At 38.9% G+C, this 18,603-nt stretch overlaps 1 protein-coding gene across 3 annotated transcripts in view; it reads left to right on the top strand.

Annotated features, from left to right (window-relative positions):
- Positions 1-7,636: 7,636 nt before the first annotated feature.
- The window catches only part of UGP2 (UDP-glucose pyrophosphorylase 2), a 37,570-nt gene continuing 26,603 nt past the window's right edge, over positions 7,637-18,603 (top strand). The window contains exon 1 of one of the 3 annotated variants that reach the window (XM_081069334.1): positions 7,637-7,924. Coding sequence is in view for 1 of the 3 variants with exons in the window: in XM_081069333.1 (XP_080925459.1) it covers positions 8,902-8,920 (19 nt within the window). In the remaining 2 variants the exon portion in view is untranslated. Of the gene's footprint in view, positions 8,921-18,603 lie in introns of all 3 variants that reach the window. The other 2 variants (XM_081069333.1, XM_081069335.1) reach the window with 2 other exon arrangements.

Here is an 18,603-nt window from a genome sequence, read left to right as displayed (position 1 = left end):
ATATTAAGTATCTCTCATTTTAAAGAGAAAGCCTCAACAATTGGATTTTTGCTACTTCCAACGAGTCTTCAGTCTCCCTTCCCCACCTGTCCCCAGGGTCTATGACTAGAAGATAGAGGCCGGATAGTGAAAAAAGAAACTGTCAGAATTGTTGTAGGCCAGATCGCAGCACCTTTTCTATGGGGAGCAGGGGAGTGTGTTTCCTACCTTCCAAACCAGGTGAGGTATGAAGACTGAAAATAATTTCTCACAAGAAGAGAAGACCAACATCAACCTCTTGGAAATTGTTTTAGGTAGCCTACTTGTTGAGATACCCAGTACCACTTTAAGGTTGGAAAGTAGGAAGCAGAGAAGTGTTCATTCAGACCATTTGGTGTGGCAAGAAAGTAGGAATTTCTCATTAGCCAAATGACTCCTTGGAAGGTAGCAAGACTTAAGCCATTTTGCAAATGTTCCACCTAGGAGAATAGTCTTTGGATAAGGGGATCATTGTAGCAAGGGTTTGTGGGGTGTATTGCCAGTGGTAAGAGGTGAGGTAGGGTAGAAAAGGTCAAGTTTGTGTATGTGGGACATAAAACTGAAAGTAACAAACAAGACAAATAAACAAAAACTCATAGACACAGACAACAGTATGGTGATTACCAGAGGAAAAACGGGTTGAGGGGGAGGTGGAAAAGGGTAAAGGGGGTCAAATATATGGTGATGGAAGGAGATTTGACTTTGGGTGGTGAACACACAATGGAATATACAGCTAATGTATTATAAAATTGTACACTTGAAACTTATATAATTTTGTTAACCAGTGCCACCCCAATAAATTTAATGCAATTTTTTTTAAAAGTTAAGTTTGCATCAGATCTCCTAGGTCAGGGAAATTTATAGCTGGAAAGCCTTGCAAGCACCCTCCTCCTGGGCCCCACAAATCATATAAGCTCTGCATTAGAAAGCTAGCATTTGCATCTCTGCCTTATAGAAGTAAAGTAATAACAACTAACAAAGAACTATAATTGTAAACCGAATGAACCAAAGAAATACTTACCACTGTTCCCCATTTTTCCTTCTAGTCTCCCAGTTCCTGAGGAGCTACAACCAGAAGGACAGGGAAGAGAAGTGAAATGCAGACCATGCCTCCCTTTCCACTGCAAGTTCCTGAAGCTGCAAGTAAAGCCTGAGCTAAAATGAGGTCGGGTAGGAGAGATGAGATTTAAATGGGATATGATATTGAAATTTCAAACTGAACTACTCGAATCTTAAAAACTGAAGTAACCAGAAAACTATGGTATCTGCCCAAGGTGTTGTCAAGAGACAGAAAAGGGCAATTTGATAGGTCATGATTGAAGGAAGTGTTTAGAAAAAGAAAAGTTTCATGTTGTGACACAACTAGTTCCAACAGTTTAATAAAATGGACATAAGCAGATACTGAAATTCCTGGATTGATACACCACGTCATAACTTTCATATTTTCTATCTTTTTGTCTCTTTGCTGTATGTTCCAGGAATTTCTCAGATTTTACCTTACATCCCATCTATCAAATGGTTTAAATTTTGGCAATAATCCCAAACATTATTTCTTATACTCTGATTATCCCTTTTACATAGCTTGATATATATATATGTATATATATATATACATATGTAAATATGTACATATATTTTTTTAGTTGTCTGAATTAATCTTCATGTCCATCATATTTAAATTTTCAATTCTATCATTGTCCCTCTCTTTGGTCCAGTTGGTTTTCCTTAAAAATCTGTGGATTCTTGATTTTCCATATTCATGAATGAGGGACTAGGTTGATTAATACTAGTGCTGAAAGTCTATACTTTCAACATGAATTTTATTTTTATTACAAAAATAATACCTTTTCATAGTAGTAGTAGTATTAATAGTAGTACATAAAAATAATCCAAAAAAAAGAAAAGAAAATTCACCCATGCTCTCACCACCCCGAGGCAACCGTTTACATTTTGGATATTTTTATTCAGTGTTAAACAACAAACAAGCAAGCAAACGTTTTTGTTTTTTTTAACAAAAATTTGTAAAAACTTTGTGTCTTACTTTATATACGAGGTATGATCAAACAATAAGAGAATGTTTAAATTTTAAAAAAAATTTACTACACTAAAAGACACATTGCCATTAATCCCCCTCAAAATACTCCCCCTTGCTTTGAACACACTTATCCCACCGTTCTTGCCACTTTCTGAAGCAGTTCTGGAAGTCCTCTTTCATGAGCGTCTTTAGTTGCACTGTCGTGGCTGTCTTGATGTCCTGAATTGATTCAAAATCAATTCAAAATCAATCTTCCTTCCTTAGTTCATGGCCTCAGATCACATTGCGTTTTCTCCCTCTGCTTCCATCATCACATTGTTATTTTCTTCTGTCTTCAAATTTCCCTCTGTCTACATTTGATAAGGACACTTGTGATTACATTTAGGGACCACCCGAATAATCCAAGATAATCTCTTCATCTGAAAATCCTTAATTTAAGTTGCATTTTTGAAGTCTGTATTATCATACAGGGTAACATTCACAGGACTTAGGGTTTGAGAACTGGGTATCTTTGGAGGCCATAATTCAGTCAACCACAGTGACTATCAAGAACTTGAAGAAATTGTTATTTGAAAATCTTGATCAGAAACTGTAGCTATTTCAAGCATAAAACCTGATTCAAAAAGGTTATTTTCATGTAGGTAAGTTCAAATTTCTCATTCAACAACTTGAAAAGACTTCATCTCCAGAGTTTTATACAAATTCAATACTTAATATTTCCCCTATTATTTTACATTTATTTTTATTTTCATAATTTTATATATATTTTAAAAGCAATTAATTTTTCACCATGTCCAATATATGGTATCCACAAATTACCTCTAGGTTCCCCCAGATGCCATACAAATATTATCATTTTCTCTCTGAGCCATGACAAGGGAAAAATTGGGAAATATAGGTCTACAAAGTTTAGGACACTAACACAATGGAAAAAAGAAGGCTGAGGGTGTAAGTGAGCAAAGTTTGTATCTATTATAATAGGAAGTTAAAACATACAATGCCTGAAATCCAGAAACCAAAGACATAGCAATATAAGCATTTAGAAATAACTACTAGGTATATATAATTGAGTTAACTGTAAATAGAGTAAAGAGAGGTAAGGACGGAGAGTACTGCTATTCATAATGGGCATTTGGTACTAGTTAGATTTTTTTTTTCAAGATGTGCATCCTTATTGAAATTTTTTTTAAAGTTCAATTAAAAATGATACTAGAACTTAACATTAATATACAACTTTTTCTTTCCTGTGGTGTTTTCTCTGAATATGACATGCCTCCTCCTTTTCATTTTAGAAAGGCAAAAATATTGTTACTTTTTATTTCCTAATTATATTATCCACTTAATGACCTATAATTACCCAATTATTTAGGCCTCATCCAAAGAATAGTCCCAGGAGCTTCTCTTTAATATTTAGTTAGGGTGGTGGGTGTGAAATGCTTAAAATAAATTCCCTGAGACTAAGTTAGGAAACAGAAGTTCTTTATCCTTTCCTTCCCAGTGGTGGCACTGGCAGAAAATTTAATAAGCTAGACCAGGGGCAGGGATGTTTGGAAAACTATCAAAAGACATTTGATGGAATGCACAACAGGGCATCTTTTATATGTTTGAAAGAGGAGAAAAAAATAGGAATGCTTTTCTATTTCACAGCTCTTTTCTATGAGAATTTCAAAGTCACTAAGAATAAGGAACCTCTATATATACATCACTACAGAAATGCAGAATAATGTTTATTCTATTTTGAGTTTAGTAAGAGATGTGTTTTTAGTGAGTTTTTTTTTGTATTTCCAAATTATGATTACATAATGATCTATGCTTATCAAAAACGCTGAGGGAATATAAGGTGTTTCTTTATGGTTGTTCCTGGGCCTACTCATTAAAGGAAATGACTCCTCTACCTCTATAATCAAGGGAGGTCTGGAGATGCAGTTTGGCACGAGTGAGATACAATAATTTCATGGGCACCACCACTTCTCATCAACACTCTCCTCTGGGCAACACGCAGAATAGGAGGTACAGGAGACAGTAGTGAGAACCTGTCTTCTATACAACTTTCAGAGGAGAACATAGAGGGAATTATTGATAAATGTGAACAAGATAATGCATGTTGTGATTAAACTGCATTCTTGAGAGCCTGATGACTTTTAAAACTAAGAAGATTGATTTTTCAACTCTTTAGATAATTATCAGTAATATGAGACAACCTTGCTTTTTAAGCATCTTAGTGATTTGAAAGAATTGCTACTATTGTGATATAAAACTTACATAAGCTCCCAATGTAATTTAAAATCATACTATGAACAAATAGAAGGATATGTCATAACTGAAATTCATAACTTGTTTTGGTAAACTTCCGGATTGATTAACAACAGGGTGTTGGCAACAGGAAAGAATGAAGTCTTTCTCTTCCACAAGTATTTGGAAACGCCATTTAAGTTTTAAACTACTCATTCACTAGTAGTCTGTCTACAGATGTTATTTGATATCTTTTTCCAGTTAACCCTGTTTGGTTATCTTTTGACTCACATGAAATGCCCTATTGTTAGATCTACTCAATAACTGGCAACTTCTATCTAATAGTAGCCGCCTTTTCCCTTTCTCATGTGAGTGGCCTAGGATTTAGATGGGTACAGGTAGGAGCCAACACTGAGTGTGGGCAACAGTAGTGTATACCTGTTGCCTGGTCTCTGGCTAAACAGTTTGGGCATGACATTGAAATTTTTATGTCTCTGACATGTTTTCCAAAACTGCACTGCTTTATTTTCTTGTGAGTAGGGGATGGAAGGAGAGTAGACAAGAAACACACAACACAAACTCACACAACAAAAAAACACATACATTGCTGATCTGTACACTTATTCCATACTTTAGCGATTTCTAAACCACCCCTTAATGGATAATGACTATGGTGGGTAGTTAGCAAAGCTTACTGTAGTCATCAGGATGTTGCATTTGCTACTACTATTCTTATACTTTGGCCCAAGTTCACATTCTAGGTGTAAACACCTGAAACTTAAAAATTCTTTACCCCTAAGTATAAATTTTTTGAATCTTATTTACAGCTCTCAAAGAGTAGAGAAAAGGAAAAAAAAAAAAGAGTAGAGAAAAGGATACAATACTGCAAGTTAAAAAGATTTGGTGGTGCTAAACTGGTCGTTCAGTATGTACTTAATGAGTGTTTGCTACGTACCAGAAATTGTGCCAAACACTAAATCTGAAAAGACACAAAAAAGGATGCTTAGAAATAGAGCAGTAGCAATTTGTGTCCTTGTTGTTGACAGAATGTTCCTATGTAAAGAAAAAGATATGGCAAGGTTGTTATACATGCCAGGACATGGGAATTTTCTCAAGTTTCTATGAGGAAGGAGAAAAAAGGAATGAGAAAATTATAGGCAGAATTTATATCATCCTCGGATGGTAGCATATGGTACCAGTAAAAAACTGGCTTCCAGTCTTCTTTTTGGTTTATAATCCATCTCATTCCAACCTATCCCTGCACACACACTCCTTCCCATTCCCCCATCTTCATCCTCCTTTAGATGCCCTCCAAGTTTCTGCCAAGGTTCAATCTGTAAATATATCTATCCATGTTACAGATTTCTGACAATACAGATATCGGATATCATCTTGAGGAGGAATTCCATAGTAGTGTATTATGAAGAAAAGGATTCAATACAGAGAAAGAAAGCAATATTTCAGGTATTAAATATATAAATACAGAGAGAAATATATTTCAAGTCCGCCTTCTAAACAGACTTGAAACTGCTCCGTGGCCGTGATCTTTCTTCCCTAACCTTACATGATCTGTCAAGTGAGGTTGTTTCTAGTGGCTCTGAGGGAGTGGGAGGCTCTTTTACAAAATCTTTGGGAGCTCAGAATTAAAAATTAAGCCACTGTATAAAGAAATTACATTTTACAGGACACTACTTAGAAAAATATGGGAATATAGCTTGTAGAGCATTACTTCTCTACAGCCAGTCTCTGGGTGGTTACAATGTTAATTATTGAAGACAGGTATTTACTTTTTGGAGATTTCTTGAGGCAGCAAATGTTCAACATCCTTTGGTACACCATCTCAATATTTAATCACTCATAAAATCAAGATGTCATTCTTAGGTATTACCAAATGCTCTTGTTGCAATTAAGACTCACTTCCTCTCCCTTAATCTGCAAAGGTAGGAAATAACTCATCATCCTTCTTACAATAAACCTTGTATAATCAAAGACTCTTTATTGCCCTTTAACGTTTATCTATTGCAGGCAATCCTACCAAGCCCACATCTTTTAGTGGTACTTTATTTTGGTGTTAATGCCGATTGATAAATACTGCTTATTTAGAGCTGGAACGATTTCTCTACTGTACATAAAGGATGTGGAGATTCTGATTAAGATCGTCAGTGTCCAAATGCCATTATTAACACGTAGACATTTGGATTTTTGATACTTTTTTGGTTTATTTGGGAAAATTAATTTATAGCGGAGAGGTTTTGGGGTGTACTCTTTTTGGATTTCACATAAGAAATATAGTCCCAAGGGTGGTCATTCTCTAGTACGACAAATTAATCACTGGTCTTTTCTGTGTTACTTGTCTAATAGCATTTCCATACGAATATGTGGCACTAAAAATATTAAAGTTTAGAGAAGGAGTCATTTTTAAAAATCTCACTTTACCTTGGTTGATTAGTGTTGTCCAAACTCTTCTAGAATTCCTTGGTTTATTGAAGACACCTTAGAGAGTGCTGACAATTCAGGCGTCCTGATGCAGGCTGGTTGAGTCCTGAGGTGTAAAACCGGACATCACATCCACTGACAGACACGCTGAGACTTACGGGGGTGGGGGGCGTGGCTGGCAACAACCACGTGTGATTTTGGGCGAGTGCTAGGCTGGCCCTCTCGCCGTCCCCACGCCACTGTCAACCGTTCTCTTTTAACATCCTCTTTCCTTGGGGACCTCAAGAATCTACTAAAGGGTAAGCATCTCTCGAAGGGTCACTTAGGCCATTTCCACTTTGATCAGCACAGTAAACGCCTATCACAACAGACATCTCTACAGGAACAGGAACCGGAGGTGGTGGTTCTGGCGGGAGAGCCTTCCCTTGGCACTGTCGCACGCCCCAAATCCCTCCTCCACTTAGTGGGCCCCACGCATCTCACTGCTTAATCCTTGAACGCATCTTCACCTTCTTCAGACCTGACGTGGTGAGTACAGTTTGTGTCTACTGAGAAAGGCCTGGGTTCTCTCCAGGCCGGTGCTGTGGGGAGCTCAGGCTCTCTCCGCCGGACAGGTATTTACCTTCAACCTCAGGTAAGCGGGAAGACTTTTACAGAGTGCAAAATAACCACTCATGCTTCAGGCCCGCTCCCTTGCTAAAGTATCTGTGGAAAGCTAGGTGTTTTACTGGTGAAACATCCCTGCCGCGGCGCCTCAAGTGCGGCTCCCACGCGCGGGATTCCCGCGTTTGGCTCCGCGCCTAGCCCTCTGGGCTTCCTCGCGGGCTCCCCGCCCCCTGCCACCTCCGCGCGTCTCATTGGCCAGGCCCTGCGTCCACTTCGGCTCCCGACTGGCGGCTGCTCCTGTCCGTCTGCGCAGCAGGAACATTTCCGCATTAAGGGGGGCTGCTCCAAATGGAGGGGGAGGGGAACTGTTTAGGAGAAAGTGGGGTCTTTGGTTGTCTGGAGCCGGCAGCCGGGTGGGCTGAGGGGGTCAGCAGCTGGGCTGCGACCGCTGGCGAGGGGTTCAAGGTGTGCATGTATCAGGTGAGAGAAGGAGAGAGAAGGGTGCCTCTGGGGTGACATTCTCTCAGCCTGCGAGCCTTCTTCCTGGGGCGCCATAAACGCCCCCAATTTCCCAGCTGCTAAAGGAAGAGGAGGAAGGTGGGTCTCGGTGGCGGTTTAGGGAGGGGCGGGGACGGGCTTCCCACCACCCCCTAGGGGGGTGTGTTTCCCTTTCTGGGATGGGTAGAGCCCTTCTCCCGGATCTGCTGTGTTGCCCTGGAGGCCGAATTTGGGGTTTGGAAGCTCGCAGGGCAGGAGGCACTGTAAGGTGTGCTGAGGAGGGTCGGGGCCTCCTCGGGTTCCAGCCTGTGGAACTCCGGGCGGCACACGCGTTCTCCCCCGGACGGAGGCCCCTGAAGTGTCCCCTGCGGGGGAGGGGCGATGTACCCTTCGGCCCCTCCCTCCGGAGAAAATGCAGCGGCAGAGTTTCCGCCGCTGGCAACGGGGAGGCGGGGAGCTGGAGGCCCGGCCCGCCCGCGCGGCCAATTCTTAGCACCTCCTAGTCCCTGGATATTTATGGGCTGGTAAAAATGGTTGCATTGCTACCCCTTGCCGGCCTCCCCGTCCTCCCCGATCCCTGCTTGGGCGGGGCCGCTGGTGACCGTTTTTCCGAGTAACCGGCTGGAGGGTGGACGGCCTGGAGGAGAGCAGGGGGTGCGGCCCTCCATTGCCCGCTGTGGTCCAGCCCCGGAGGGCGTGGGGACCGGGGGGGCGGTGAAATAGCCTCTGTAGATCCGCCTCTTTCATTGATGAAATTTAAGTTCGTGTGATTTTTACCTTTTCCGGGAGTCTCCAGCTGGCCCTCGCCTGTGTCAGGAACGCAGTGTCGGCAGGAGTTACAAGCAGACTCAGTCGCACCAACTTTCTGCTTTTGGAAGTGGAGGTTTTCCTTTTTTTTTTTTTTTTTTTTGAGGCAGTTTTAATCGCTTTGAATAAATATTCCCTTAAGTGGCTAAACTTAGGAAGAGAAAGAACACGTCGGTTGTTAAAGCAGAGGAGGAAGTCACTGCCTGATAGCGTGACTTCTGTAGAAATTAATATATACATAAGCCGGAGTATTTTAATAAATCACTAAAATGTCGAGATTTGTACAAGGTAAGACATGCTGCTTCTTATCTCCCGGGTTGCTTCAAGTCGAATTTGGGTACTAGCACTCTGGAGGGTTGATGGGTCGTTTGGAAGTGGAAATGTTCATTGGAGGTACTCTTGGCGAAACCTTTTGGTTAAACTGACATTTGAGTTGCTGGGTGGCATTTCAGGTACGTATAGATTATACCCCTGTGCTCTGCTGGGTTTAGTTATGCCTCTCTAAAATCAGGTTAGCACTCTGGCTCTCCGGGATAGTGGCTGAAAATGATGATAAAACAGGATTTTGGCTGCTGATTAATAATCCCTGTTCTTTTCCTGGTCGAAGTCAAGGTAACTGTCCGTGCGGACAGGGCAACTGGGAGGGCTGAGGGAAGGCAGGTGGGTTTTGTCAGGACTGTTGGGGGAAAGAGCTTTGGTGTTCTCAGCTCCTACTCCGTTTGTGTGTACGTGGTTTGAGTCTCAGATTCATTTATTGCGAAACCGGGAGTAGCTCCTAAAAGCTGGAGGTCATTTCAGCAGGAGAAATGACTTTGCTGCATTGCTGTATTTATTTTTTTCCTTCTTTGAAATTTGCAAAGATTATTAAGGTTTCTTTGAAATTTGAAAATTGCCCTGTAAATTCTTAATAGAAGGGGTTAGGGAGTGTGAAAGCTTTAGCCATCTTGCTGAGCATAGCAAGTAAAGTTCACAACCACTTAATGTGACTCTCAATAAATGTAGATATATTTTTAAAAAACTGTCAGTAATGGCCCTCGTTTGACCCTGGGAATAAAAATGCCGTAGTAAATTTTACAGCACTTTCTTAACTCTTTTTTGACTTTTGTGCAATAGATTAAGAAATTGACTGCCTGCCTTACGGAAACAGACGGGACTCTCATGCCTGCCTTTTTTAACACTAAGCTCAGAAATGTCACTTCTCATTAGACTTTCAAATTCATGTTATACCTTATATGTGATGAGATGCATCTTACGTTCTGATTAAATAAATGTCTTAGTCAAAAATAGCAAGAAATTTGCTGGTTTTATAACAGCAGCTACAAAATTTGATTACCAGAAAGCCAAAGTTTTGCAAGAATATGCTAGATAAAAGTGGACAAGTCACTTCTGTTTAAAAGCTAACTAAGAATATTAGTTAAATTCCAGATGTGGCTTGTAGTTATGCTTTAGAATAGCTTACAGAGGTGCACATTGACTGAATTCACAGCCTTTGCTATTAATGGCTTACTGTCTTCAGGAGATTCTAAATCAAGTGCCTAAGAGTTGTTGTGAATGTTGTCATTCCTTTCCATTGTCGTCCACTTTTTAAAAAATAAGTTTTTTATCTTGGAATACTTTTGAATTTATAGGAAAGTTGTGCATTTGTTAAAACCAGGAAATTGTCATAGGTACATTAATTACTACTAACTAAACTACAGATTTATTCAGACTACTTTTCCATGACTCAGTCCAGCTTTGAGTTTAGTTGCCATCCACTTTTGCTCTAAATGGTAGTTTTCCTTTTAAATTGGCAGTTTTGCACAAAAAGATGACATCCCCCCAAATTAACATGATTGTGCTCCTGTTTATCATTGTTTAAATTTTGTACTTCAAGTGTAAACCCCTTATATGTTTAATTAACTCTGTTGCTGTTACAAATAATAAACCTAATTGGCCTATGTCTCAGCTGTCAGCTACAGACCAGTTTTCCAGTGTAAGGATTGAGATTTTTGTTTTTGAATTTGTTTGTAGCAGATCAGATTGTTTCATCTTTGCTGTATCACTTGCTGGTATTTTCACTCATTGACACTTAGCTCACACCATTTCATGGGGGAAAGACTGAACAAATATTAGGCCTCTGTTTTCATACATTGTCTCATTTAAGCTTTCTAAGAGCCCTGCAAGGTAGTAGATTTTTATCATGACCTTACAAAAGAGGAAATTTAAGTATCTTGTCCAACATTTAGCTAGTAAGCACTGAAATTCATACGTGTAGATGTATCTAATACCCTTGTCCTTTCCAATACCTTTTGCCTCTTATATTAAAACTTTTTATCTAAATGGCTTGTTTCTCCAACCAGACTGTCACTTCCCTGGGGACAAAGATAATATTACATCCTTGGGGGAAATTCAGTGTCTTGAAGTGGTTGATGATCTAAAAGAATTTGTTGTGGATGACAAATGAGAAAGTCAGCACTTTCCTTGTATTTTTTTTGTAGGTTAGCCTACATTTTTTGTTGTCAAATAACACTCCTTAAGATGATGTTAAGTGTTGAGAAAGGTAAGGGGGTATGGATTTAGGTTTGAACCCTGTTACTAACAGGTAACCTTAGACACATATCGTTTCTGAACCTCAGTTTCTACCTACATAAACATTGGGTATTAATACTTATGCCACAGGGTTACTGAGAAGTTGAAATGAGATGAATTATGTGAATGTACTAGTCACATATTAGATGGCAGGTAATTTTTACTTTTGTTTCTTAAAATGATAGTGGCCTTTCAGATAGCATTGCCACCATAAGGATAATCACATGTCATCAACAGAAATAAACAGAAACAAGGCAGGTATGACAGATCTCTATTTTCTTATTCCAGGTTTGGTGTTCATACCCCCAGCACTTGGGAGTGATATGTTTTTTGTTTTTTTGTTTTAAAAAAAGGGGTGGGGGTAGAGAGGGAAAGTTTGAACAGTGATGTAAATACATAGTTGGTGACAGTTTTCGTTTCAGTCCAGTGAACAAAAAATTTTTTGAGTGCTTACAATATGCACTGCACTGTATTGGGATTTCTAATGAATCCCTTATGGTGGGAGACTTGAAATTCAGAAGATAACTGTTTTGCATACACATGCTTTTGAACAGTGGAATTTGGGGTTGCTACATTTAGCTTGAATCTCTTCCCCCAAATCTAGGCAATATGCTATATAGGAAAGCTGGGCATCTCCATTTTCAAGTGCTTTGACCATAAGTTGTGAGGTAGAATTGTTCAATTAATAAAAATTCTTAATGTCAATAGGCAGGAGAGTTCTAAGTATGTATTCTTTGGCTAAAAGAAGGTTCAACTTTCTTTGGGTATCTCCCAAGTCTGTGTTCCTCAGACACTTAAGATTCTTTTTCATAGGAAGACTTTTGAGTGCATCTAGGGCATAATTCCATGGTTTGGTGTATTCTGCCCTCAGGTCACTTTCTACTTGCCTGTGATATTCTCCATTTGCTAGTTTTCTCCCCTCCAGGGGTTGTTACAGGGCCCCCAATTATTCTAAATAAATGTTGAGTACTAGCTGAGTGAGAAGTGGCTCCTTGTCACAGTTGGAAGTGCTAGGGTTAATTAGCAGCTGTGATTTTTTGCCAGATTTGTCATTTGGTGTCATTATGGACTTTGCTTTTTAAAAGTTCTAAGAGCTATGGGGTAATTGCCCTACAAGATTTGAAACTTATAAATAGTTCAGGGTCTGTTGTCATCTAGCCAGCTAAGGCCATGTTATGTGCTTATACTATAATATTAGAGGAACTTTTTTTTAAAAAGCTGTTTTTAATAGGCCACTATCTGTCTAAATTATATAAAAAAATGTCTCTTAATGTTCTTAAATTGAGGTACTTTCTTACATTTCAGGGGAAGCCATCTGATACCTGTGTTCACTTAAAAAATATTTGAGGCCTCTCAACATTCCCATTTGTTGGAATTCTCTTTTTAAGACTTTTTCCGGTGATTCCTGTTTGGTAGATGGCAACTAGCCAGGGAGGATTAGCTGAGCTAATTATAACTAGAGGGGCCTCCGATGAATAGAGGGAGGAGAAGCATTCTGGGCCTGGTCGGACCTTGGCCTGGTTTTTCTCAAATCCTAGACCAAATTTAGCCTGTTGCTGATTTATTTAGATGACTAGGATGCTTTTAGCCCAGGGGGATTGTGGCATGGATTGGAGGCAGGACTAAAGGTAGCAAAGCGATGACTAACGCACGGTCCTCATTTTAAAGATGTGGCTTAGGATTCATTATGTTGCCTAGAGAGAGAGGGATTAGTTAAATTCAGAGTCACCGTTACAAATGGAAAATGAAAAGAAACTCAAATAGTTGAGCTGATGAAAACTTTGTTTTCCAATGTGAACCTTGTAATCTCTCTGATTAAATTGCCTTGTTCTTGATAACTGGATCTTTCTTCTAGTAAGATGGATGATTTTCATTTGTGAAAGCCAACTGAGGAAAAAAGAAATTGATGAGGAACATTAGAGAAATAAGAAATACTAGCTGGTACACTTCTCAGTAGTGCCATTTTAATATTCTGAAGATAAATTGAAAAATAATTTTAAAAGGAAATACTCTAAGGTATTAATTTTTGTACAGTAGGTGTTTTCTTGTAATATGGCTTTACAGAGACCATTCTGTTATTTTTTTCGTAGACGATTATAGTAACTTTAATTAAAATAATAGGATACTTAATTTTCTGTGAGGAACATTCGTTGGCCTAATACTGAAAATGTCCTAGGTAAAAGAATAATATACTATAATTTTCCAGTTTCCACTAAGTTGTATTTGGTACTTTTTGTGAAAGCGCCCAGAAAGTCAGATATATCCATTATTGAAAAGTTAATATAAATAAATATTCGAAAGTCAAACTAATTCTGGATTATCTGTAAAAAATAAATAATTAAGAGTTGACTATGCTAACTTTCTATAATGCTATTCTACGTAATAGCCAGAATTTATGCCAGTGGAGAATAGTATAGGAATATTAGAATAAAATTGTGGGGGAGAGCTGAGGGTTTGAGATTTAGTGAATGAAATAATGATTCACTGAACCATCTTTTGATTGCTTAGGATCTTGTTAGAAGCTAGAGTTTTTCTAAAGACTGGTGTTCTTTTGACACAGCCTACAGTTTCTAAAATATATTTAAACTTGGGATACTAGTGTTTGAATTGTGGACATCTTGGTCTTGAGTAATTTAATAAGTTGTTCAAGGCATGATGACTGGTAGTTGAAACCGTATGTCCAGATCTTTGAAATTATACTACCAGGCATGCCTCTTTCTGTTCCTAACTTATTCGTTGAAAGTTGGCTTGCTAAGCTATTGAAAGAGACTAAACTTTGTGTTTTTTGGTTGGGCTTATGTGGGAGAAAGGGGATAATATTTCATTTGAAGGCTGTTTCCTAGTTTTCTTGATTGGTGATGCAGGCATCTCCTTTACTTTGTTGCAGAGTAATTGTCTAGGGCTCAAATTCTGCCTCTGCCAACAGTCCCATCGTTTATTTTTCTCAGTCATTGCCAAATGAAATTGATTGTGCCCCCAAACCATTTTGATAATTAAGGATCGTTTTTGTTGAGAAACATCAAGAAATTGGCTATGTTGTCTCAATTAACTTACATAAACAACAAAGTGTTTCATTTTCCAAAACACTTCTAAATATGTTTTAATTTTTCGTATGTAAATCGAGTTCCCTGTTTCTCTGTGATTTAACTTATATCTTAAATACTATTCATTGTATTCATGTGTATGAAATAGTCATATTATGCTTAATCCACTTTTTAACTCTTAGTCACCAACTTGTAAACAGTGTTATTATAGGGGACACTCCCTTTAACGATAGCTCCACTTGCTCCTTAGCAATAGAGACCTGCAGACGCGGTGATTGGAGTTTGTATTTTCCTCTGGTCGCGGCCCTGGCGAAGGCTGATGTGATGTTTCCTGTATGTTATATCCCTGCCTACAATTTTAAAACTTCCAAAGAGTTCAGGAAAACAAATAACACAGTTCTGTGTACTGTTTTGGGTTCATTTATGCCAATGGTAAAAAGCTTAGCTTGGGTAATAAAATATTTATAGAGGCATAAAAGCTTTCTTCAAGTTTTTCATTTCCCAGAAAATAAACTATATAGAAGGAAAAGTTGAAGAGCACAAGAGAATGCTTATTCTGATGTGTAGTTTTAACCCTACCTAATAGACACAGTTGGGTTTTTGCCAGTTCCCATTCAGATTTGATGGCACACACCTGGAGGTGATAAACCATGTACGATACACTGTAACCAAGAAAGGGGAGACCGTCCTCCAGGAAGGAGAAGCAGGGCACTAGGCAGCAGGGTTTAGATTCCACTTCAGACTGCCACTGTGTCCTTCCTTAGTCAGCATCTCTCTGCCCATTTTATCTCCAAGATAAGGGAATTGGACTCAGTGACCTTAAAGCCTTTCTGAGCTTCAAAGTTTTATTTTAGTGCACATATATCAAATTATAGGGTGGGCCTGCCAAACTTTTTGGTCTTTGATGGTGATTTTATTTTGTATCCCTTTTCCCTCCTCTCAACAAATGAATGTGATACACCCCTTGGCATGCCTTCTTCCTTATTTATCATCCATTAAACTTAATGCAAAGGTGTTCTTACTTAACTAGTTGACACATCTCTTCCATCAGAACAGAATGTTCTGTTTTCCAGAAGTGATATGTTCTGTTGTTTTAATTTTAAGAGCTACTCTATTGTATGAGAGCAGGGTTATTCTTAATTATTAATGAGAAATCTCGTTTATGTATAAATTCTGACAGTTAAAATTTTTGTAAAACAAGCAGTGCATGATTAGCAAAAATCTCAATTAGCAGGTGGCTCTGTATATTCAGTACTGGAGTATTGGAACAGTTCTCAAAAGCCTGATGCCTTTTTATTTTTTGTTATCAAAATGCATTTATTAAGCATTCATATGTATGTAAAGTTGAGTCATTTAAAAATCTACGTAAATGTAAATAGTTACACTATAATTTACAATATAAAACAATCAACATTGACTTTAATACTAAAAGAGTATAAAATTGATCATATAAAATCAACTAATTGATTTTATATGATTGAATGATGTGGAGTATAATTTTCCATATTTTTCCTAAATCTAAATATAATGCTCAAATTTGTTTAATCTCTAAAGTTAGTGAAAACATGCTCACATTTATATAAGGTAATACAAATTGAAAGGAAATTTAGAGGTTATTTTGTCTAGATTGCCTACCAGTTTGGAATTTCTTTGACCATGTCCCTGATACTTGACTGATAAATCAGCCTCTGCTTGAGAAGCCTTAGGGACCGCATGTACACAGAATACAGCCCATCCTTTTCTTAGCTCTGTTTTTCTTCCCCATGATCACAAACCATGGTTCTCAAATGCTTTGCGTTTGGCCTTATCAGGCACTGCCTCCAGAAGACTGGAGTCCACCTTCTTTATCTATACCTAGCACAATAGGCTCTTCCTTACTGATTTAATAAGCACAGGGAGATGAATTAGTTTAGACCATTTGAGTATTCAGTATGTCTCAAGCTCTGAGTTGGGAATCCAGCAATGAACAAAATAGACATGATTTATTCTTAGAGATTATAATCTGTTGGGTGAAATAGATGTTGAGTAAATTTTTTAAAGTATGATGTTATAAAGGAGTGGTATGGTACAAGGATCTACCGTGTCAACATGTAATTTATAAATGGGCAAACTTGCTTAGTTTAGAAAGATTTCTAGGAGATTACATTTAAACTGAACTCTGACTAATTATATATTAGTGACTGTTCAAGCCACTAATATGAGAATTTAAGTCGTAATCTCCAGTTTATTTATACATTATAGGTGCCTGTACTGTGCCAGGTGCTGAGGTAGGTGTTGGGGAGTACAAGTTGAATAATATAATATGGCTTGTACCCTTAAAGTATTATAGACAGGCACGTAAGCAAAGAAATCGAGTTTGGGAGGTGTTTGATATAGTACAGAAGCAGGAGTGGTTAAAACCTTAGCATGAGAGTTGTGATAGAAAGGAAGGCCTCTTTGAATGTCCAGAAACGACCACCTAGAACACTAGGAATGCCATTCCCCAAATAGCAGAAGCTCCTCACTCAAGTCACAGTTGGAGCCTCTGGGGGCTGAGGGATCAGGTTTCCTGGAGTTTGGGATAACTCTCATGATTTTGGAATTCATACTGGGCTATTAACTTCTCATTTTTTCTCCTCCTTTCTGCCTCTTCTTTTCTAAAAGTGTTGGATGACACTTGCGATGTTTTGGAACAATCTTATAATAGTTAAGATGCTTTTAATTTCATGGAGCAGGAAAAGACCAACTCAGTTGGCTTAAAAAATGAGGGACTTGTATCCATGAATCTTGAAGTAGGCTGTTCCAGGGTTGGTTAATTCGATACAAAGATTATGTCAGTCTTTCCTTCCTTCTGCTCTGCTCTCTTTAAGCATATCTATCTCGTTGTTGGTCAGCTTCATTCAAAGTCCCTAAATGGAAGAAGAAACAAGATGGATGGACACATTATGTCCAGGGATGGAAAAGGCACCATTTCTTCTCTTTTTTTTTCATTGAGGAACGCCTTTCTCCACAATTCTTTGTAGCTCACTGGCCAGAATCATACGCATTATGTTTCATGCTTAAACCAGTCACTGGGAAGGCTTTAAAATCTGGGCCTGGTGCCATCTCTGAAGCACATGGCCTTGGGGCAGAGAATAAGTGATAGAATAGCATTGGGGTAGGGAGAAGAACAATGCATGGCTGCTACAAACATATTAAGATGAATGAAATATAATCTATATCAGAGCTACTCAAAGCAATACTGGCAGCATTCGCTTTTGAGAAATGCATATCCTCCCACTCCAGAACCACTGAGTCAGAATCTCTGGGCGCTTGCCCAGGGATCTGTGTTTTAACAAGCCCTCCAGGTGATTTGTATGCACAGTAAAGTTTTAGAAGCACTACTGAGATGTCGCAAATGGAGTAGGAAATTGCAACCTTTAAGCGTTCTTCTGCTTTAGCACTTTCATTGGTTTTGGCTACTCACAAGGGTACTACTTCAAGTTGGTTTTTAAGACATGCCTGGCTAAGGAATTTGTGTATACGTATTTCCCCTCAAATGAAGTTCTATCAGATGAGAAAGAGAAGCAATATGGTTGGGGTTGCAGCTTAGGGGGACCAATCCATTCTTCTTGGTAGCACAAGATTAGAGTGACACATGGTCAGACTAGTTAGACAGCTGTTATCATCACGACCAGGAGAGTGAAAACGAGAGGGACATTAAGGTAGCAGCAGCAGGAATGGAAAGCAGTGAATGGAACTGTGATGATTCAGTTAAGAAGTGTGGTATTGGATTGGATGTAATGTTGAAGGGAAAGGAGGGAAGAGCCAATGTGGCAGATTTCTAGGTCCCCCAGGAGTGACGGAGAGAATGTTAATGCATGGATGGCAGGGAGATGAATTAGTTTAGACCACTAGGACATGTTGAGTTTGAGGTGCCCCGCTGAGTAGCCAGGTGCAAAAAGTATAGAGGACTAGGGAATGTGAGCCTGCAACTCGTGAAAATGATCAGGATGAGAGGCACATATTTGGGAGTTTGGTAAGGGAGTAATGGGGAGGGAAATGGTCTGGGGATAGAATCTTAGGAAATCCAGGGGGTAGGAAAATAAGAGGAGTCAGTTATAGAAACAGGCCCAGACAAAGATGTAGGGAAATACTGGGTAATGGAATACAAAGAAGAAAAGCTTTTCTAGGCAGAGTATTCACAAATAACTGAGGTTAAAGGTCTACACAGTATGAACCCAGAAGAGGACGTTTAGCTTTAACTGATTATAAATCTAGTCAGTATCTGTCTTTCACTTCATTCCTGGTTATTTCCAGTGGCTGCTGCATTCCTGGAGTTTTACACTGGTATCACAAGTCATTTCCCAGTTTAAGATTAAGTGAGCTCTCCAATTCTCT

The sequence above is a fragment of the Rhinolophus hipposideros genome (genome assembly GCF_964194185.1).
Source record: "Rhinolophus hipposideros genome assembly, chromosome: 12".
Taxonomy (NCBI): domain Eukaryota; kingdom Metazoa; phylum Chordata; class Mammalia; order Chiroptera; family Rhinolophidae; genus Rhinolophus; species Rhinolophus hipposideros.
This window is presented reverse-complemented; position numbering and strand designations above follow the sequence as displayed.